Genomic DNA, 5295 nt, shown 5'->3' on the forward strand with positions numbered 1-5295 from the left:
CCTCCCTCCCCAAATCTTCCTTTTCCGTTTCATCTCACAAATCTCAAAGGTGATTCATTTTGTGCCAGGGTTTAGCGCTTGGATTAAATTCCCTCCCCCTGTTCTCGCTCCTGGCTAGAGAAAGACTGATGGTCACCGCGGAGCTGTCGGACGGACGAGGCAGCTGAGGGGGAGCAGCTGGACATGCCACTCCATCATCGTTCTTCCGGGCCTCGCAGAGCGAACCACTTTTCACGCACGGAGGCCAGGTTTAAAACTTACCACGCTGAACCTCCAGCTGTAGTTTCTCCCTTGCATGGCAGCCCGCACCCCCCCCTCCCCCCCGCCCCCCCCTTCTGTTGGAAGGCAGGTGGCAAGGCAGCAGCTTAACTCCCAATTTATTGCTTTCCCACAGGATGATTTAATAACTGATGTTCACCGGGTTATTTTTAAGTGCTGCTTCTCTCTTAGATGTGCTGCATGGTGCCTCTGTGCAGCGCTTATTGGAGTAGATAGGAGGGAGATTGATGGCAGGATCTCCCCATGACATGGGGCAGCGCACAATTCCCTCTCAGGGTCGGACCTCTCGATGCTCTCCCTGGACGTCCAAGCGGTCCACCAGCAGCCCCAGCTACGAGAAGGAGTGGCAGTGTCCACTGATTGGTGGACACAATAATTCAGTAATATGTCCTGTTTCTCTTACGATATGGTTCGTTTTGGATAAAGTCGGTTTTAAAACTTTGAGAATGGCCCTTAAAAAAGGTGAAGGATTCCAGCTACAAGTTTTAATCATTAAGGAGATTTAAGGATACCATTTCTTGGTTATCTTGAATGGGATTGATTTCCCATTGAAAAGACAAAAGTAACAAATGAACTGGCTTCCCAAGGGGTTCATCTGGCTGTAACAAAAACACATTAATGAGCCAACACCGCTCGCATTTGGCGGCTGGACATGCTTCCGTTGCATTACAATGAACGGCATTGCGTCATGTAGTTTTATTTTTGCACCTGATCCACAAGTACACCATTCCTCCTGCCCTCTAAAATTACGTCATTAGGGAGGGAGGGAGGGAGAGAGGGGGTTGAAGGGAAAGTGGGACAGAGATGGGATGGGAGGGGTAGGATCACTCACGGGTTTCTCCTCCAGGTTGAATGTGGGGATGTGTAGGGAGCATGTTCGAGACTGTTTCCAGTCCACAGGCATCACACGGCCATAGTTATTGGTCAGAGTGTTCCAGATTCTGTGGAGGAAGGAAATAAATAAAGTAATGAAAGTTTAATGTCTAAAATGACCTTCAGGATTCAGAAAGTTTAAGAGAAGGCCTGAAGACATGAGCATTTACCAGCAAGTCTAACAAAACATGCTATTGAATTGTATTTTGGGAAAAGAATGATCCCTTGTTTGTGGGAGTTTGACCCATATAGGGACTAAAAACTAGGATATCTTAGCCTCTGTGTCACCAATTTTTACCATTGCTTTGTTTAAAAGATTGTTTTATTTGCCATTTTCATCATTATTCAATAGCAACAACAAATACAGAAAATGTGAGGAGAGAGACAGCGGGGAATAGCATGTAACAAAAGTCCTTAACTGGGATCAAACCAGGGATGTTGCTGTATATATGTGTCTTATAGAGTATGAAGGCACCTTTAACCCTTATTATACTGCAGTACTGCTGGGAGTACTTTACTAACAACAACTTGTAGAAAACAAACCCACATTTGTAGCAGGGGCAGTGGTAATGACTATATGTACAAGGGTGCCGCAGAGACACTTTTAGACGTCACATCCACAAATGTCACAATCAGATTAAACTGTTTTGATGCGAAAGTTAAAAAAATGATAATCCCAACAGAGTTTATCAAGTTGAAAATGCCATCGATGATGACATTTGAAGACACCACAAAAGCCCAACGCTGCAGCACAGTGCCTCCTAATTCAACACTGAAGTCATGTTTAGTGCTCATCACAATGTTTCATGTTGAATATGACTTTTTTTCACAGTTTGTCAAATAAACTGTAAAATTGTAATGTGCTAATATGAGGTTTTGCATTTAGTCTACTGATACTGACAGTCACATAGTACTGAGTAAATGTGGATAATATTACATTAAAATGATTTTACAATTATTTTCATTATTGATTAATCTGCTTATTATTTTCTTGATTCAGGCATTATTAAATAAGTCTACAAAATACCAAAGAACTGCGACAAATTGCCTATCATGATACCAGAGCCCATCTTCAAATGGCTTTAATGCAACCAACAGTCCCAAATCCAACAATTTAATTTACAATTATCTAAAACTATGGGGAAAATTCTTACATTTGAGAAGCTTTTACCTGATACATGATCAACTAACTTAATTGATTAATGGACTGAGGTCTAAATAAACATCATATAGAGTATTTGTGCAATAACAATATCCATAAAGATAAGATACAATCTAAAACAAAGACAATATGTGTGTGTGTATACAATAAAAGTGATCATAGTAAAAAAAAATCTGTAGAAGTAGTAAAGTGCAGATTTCAAGTATCGGCTCTAAAAACAAAAACCTGACTTGTCAGTGCACTCAGATGGGCCAATAGCAGTTTTTTAAAGCCATTTAGGGGCAGATACCGATATAATGCCGATATCAGAGCCCCTGTTCGTTTGAATCCGTAAATAATTTAACCTACATGTCAATCGCCTGATATTACAGCGGGGAAACAGACGTTTGGTCTGAGTTTTGACGACCAAAGATGGTGGCAGTGTGTGTGTGTGTGTGTGTGTGTTACTGTCACTATATCCTTTAATAGACAATGTATGTACCGCTCTCTAAGAAATGTTGGCTTCCAGATCGGGAAGATGAGATGTGCCACTGCAGATAACATGTCTCAGTTATAAACCGCAGTGAGCTGAATCCTCCATCATTAAAAACAAGCAGCCTGCGCACAGGCCACACACACACACACACACTCACAAACACACAAACACTCACTCGTCTTTGTCCAGCAGACAGTCCTCGGTGATCTCACTCACAGGAGCGATACTTTCCGTCCTGGCGTTATAATTGTGAAAGCAGGAGGACAACTTCTCCTCAAAATCGTTCACCAGGTCCTCCATGGACTGGAAAGCACCGGTTTCCCCCGGGGAGAAGCTGCTGTCGTGCAGCTCGGGGATATCATCCTCACCATCCGCGGAGGCTGCACGGCCTTTGTGCGCCAGCAGCCTCTGGTCTGACACCATGCTCAAATCACCCGCAATCGGCCAGTCTTCATCGAAATGTGCGATGGGTGCAGCCATAGCCCGGACCAGCCTAGTAGTCCCGGGTTGCGGGTGCTTGTGTTGCGGGACTGGCAGGCCTCAGCATCCTCTCTGAATGCCCGCTCACTTCCCACAGAGAGCGAGGCTGGGGCGGACAGTATGGCTGCACCGCACCGGACCCTCTGCGGCTGCAGGGGACTGGATCAATGTGCCACAGTCACCAAACCAGTAGATCATGAAAGCACGGGGACAGCATTTTACACTCGATGCGAGTTTGGATATCCGTATCATTTTTCAAAAGCAATTAAAAAAAGAACACAGAATGAAATACACAATAATTTAATCAGTTGGTCCCATTCAAATTGTTGTTTATGTCTTGTTTTTATGCTTATTACTTGCAATAACTAAAAAAAAAAAGTCGCATGACAGTCATAAAAAATCGGTATAAAATAGGTTTATATGTTTATAATAATACACTCTAAGAGAGAGAGAGAGAGAGAGAGAGAGAGAGAAAGGAGAGAAAGGAGAGAGAGAGGAGAGAGAGAGAGAGGTGGAAACAGCGACCTCCTGCGGTTGAAATAGAAGACGCAGGCTTCATTCCTCATTCAACTGCCCCTGCGTTGCTAATGGCAACAGACTCCAAACAAACTCAAAGAAACTCGGGAAATCCCTCTGAACAGGCCTGTACTGGACCCAGAGTGGGACACCTCAGGTAAGATGAGCTCCCCTTTGTCCATGCTGAAGAAAACGAGGCGCACTCCCCTGCTGGACCCTCAGAGTGAGCAAGGGTAGGTGACTGACTGGGGGATATCCCAATGTTAACTTCACTGTGCAGGCAACATACATTATTCATAATACATTACATTCACCTGTGTTTGACCTGCAGGGGCAGACCAAAGGTGCCTTTCAGGAGAAATCTGTTAAAAGGTGGGTTGCTTGTCAAATCACTAAACATAAAGGCATTACACTGCACTGACAGGGCACTAAAACAACAGTTATCAACAGTGGTGGAGGAAAAGTACTAACATCACACTGTAAAATAATGCATTACAAGTATACAACAAGTGAATTAAAAGTATTAAAGTAAAAGTATTTAATGCAGAAACAATCGACTGTATTATATTATTAGATTGTTATTACTCGTGCATTAAGGTAAAAGCAGGATTCCCAACTGTTGGACAAAAAATAAATAAAATCGAATAATGACAAAGGAACAGCAGCAAATCCTCACATTTGCCAAGCTGGAACCATAAAATTATCCAAATAGTTTCTGTCAATTGACCAACTAACTAATTTAACTAAACTCAACTAATTGTTTCAGATCTAATTGTGTATATTGTTGGATAGTTTAACAGAGAATCATATTGTATAAGCTCTTTATTTGTACAGTCGGCCTACCTGTCAAATAGTTGTAGTCGAGTAAAAGTATAAAGTGGCATTAAAATGTAATATAAGTTAAGTACAATTATACTTCACATTTGTCCTTAAATACAGTAAATGTACTTATCATGCTACTCAAACTGATTTCTACTATTAATATCAAACTGCTCCCCCAACAGGTAAACCATGAATATGTTCTCTTTCTTAATCCCTTACACACATTTTTGTGTTTGTTTTCAGAAATTCAGGCAGGCCTGACTGACGAGGATGATAAATCCTCTGATCCACATCCTCTCCTGACCTCTCACACTCGACCCAACGACTCCTCAACTTCAAAGTCAAAAGCCCCATTAAAGAAAGGTATAAGTTATTTATTTTAGTTTATTCCAAAGCCAAATATATCTTATTTTATTTGTTTCTGAACAACCTGAAAATCTATCCTAAATCTAATCATTTAATATATTTAAAAATACATGTTTAAGAGTGCAAAAGATGTGTGTACTGTAATACCCTGATATTCAGGTGCTCCACCAAGCGACTTTGAGCTCATGTCTGCCATGATGCAGCGGGTGACCCTGCTGGAAAAAACAGTGAGGAGCCAAGCACAGGAGATCGAGCGCAAGGTGAACACACACCTCCTCCAGATAAACACACACCTCCTCCAGATGAACACATACCTACTCCA

At 42.1% G+C, this 5295-nt stretch overlaps 2 protein-coding genes across 2 annotated transcripts in view; one reads left to right on the forward strand and one right to left on the reverse strand.

The window, feature by feature from the left end:
- Positions 1-3580, reverse strand: part of fez2 (fasciculation and elongation protein zeta 2) — a gene marked incomplete in the record, with an annotated part of 8219 nt that extends 4639 nt beyond the window's left edge. The window contains 2 exon segments of the mRNA XM_035672818.1: positions 1112-1220; positions 2965-3580. Coding sequence (XP_035528711.1) covers positions 1112-1220; positions 2965-3269 — 414 coding nt within the window.
- A 298-nt stretch (positions 3581-3878) lies between these two features.
- Positions 3879-5295, forward strand: part of ubxn11 (UBX domain protein 11) — a 5464-nt gene continuing 4047 nt past the window's right edge. The window contains exons 1-4 of the mRNA XM_035673033.1: positions 3879-4018; positions 4117-4157; positions 4851-4970; positions 5133-5233. Of these exons, the coding sequence (XP_035528926.1) occupies positions 3948-4018; positions 4117-4157; positions 4851-4970; positions 5133-5233 (333 nt within the window). The 5' untranslated portion in view covers positions 3879-3947. The remainder of the gene's footprint in view (positions 4019-4116; positions 4158-4850; positions 4971-5132; positions 5234-5295) is intronic.

The sequence above is a fragment of the Morone saxatilis genome, unplaced genomic scaffold (genome assembly GCF_004916995.1).
Source record: "Morone saxatilis isolate NCDOM2014 unplaced genomic scaffold, NCSU_SB_2.0 Contig24, whole genome shotgun sequence".
Lineage (NCBI taxonomy): Eukaryota > Metazoa > Chordata > Actinopteri > Moronidae > Morone > Morone saxatilis.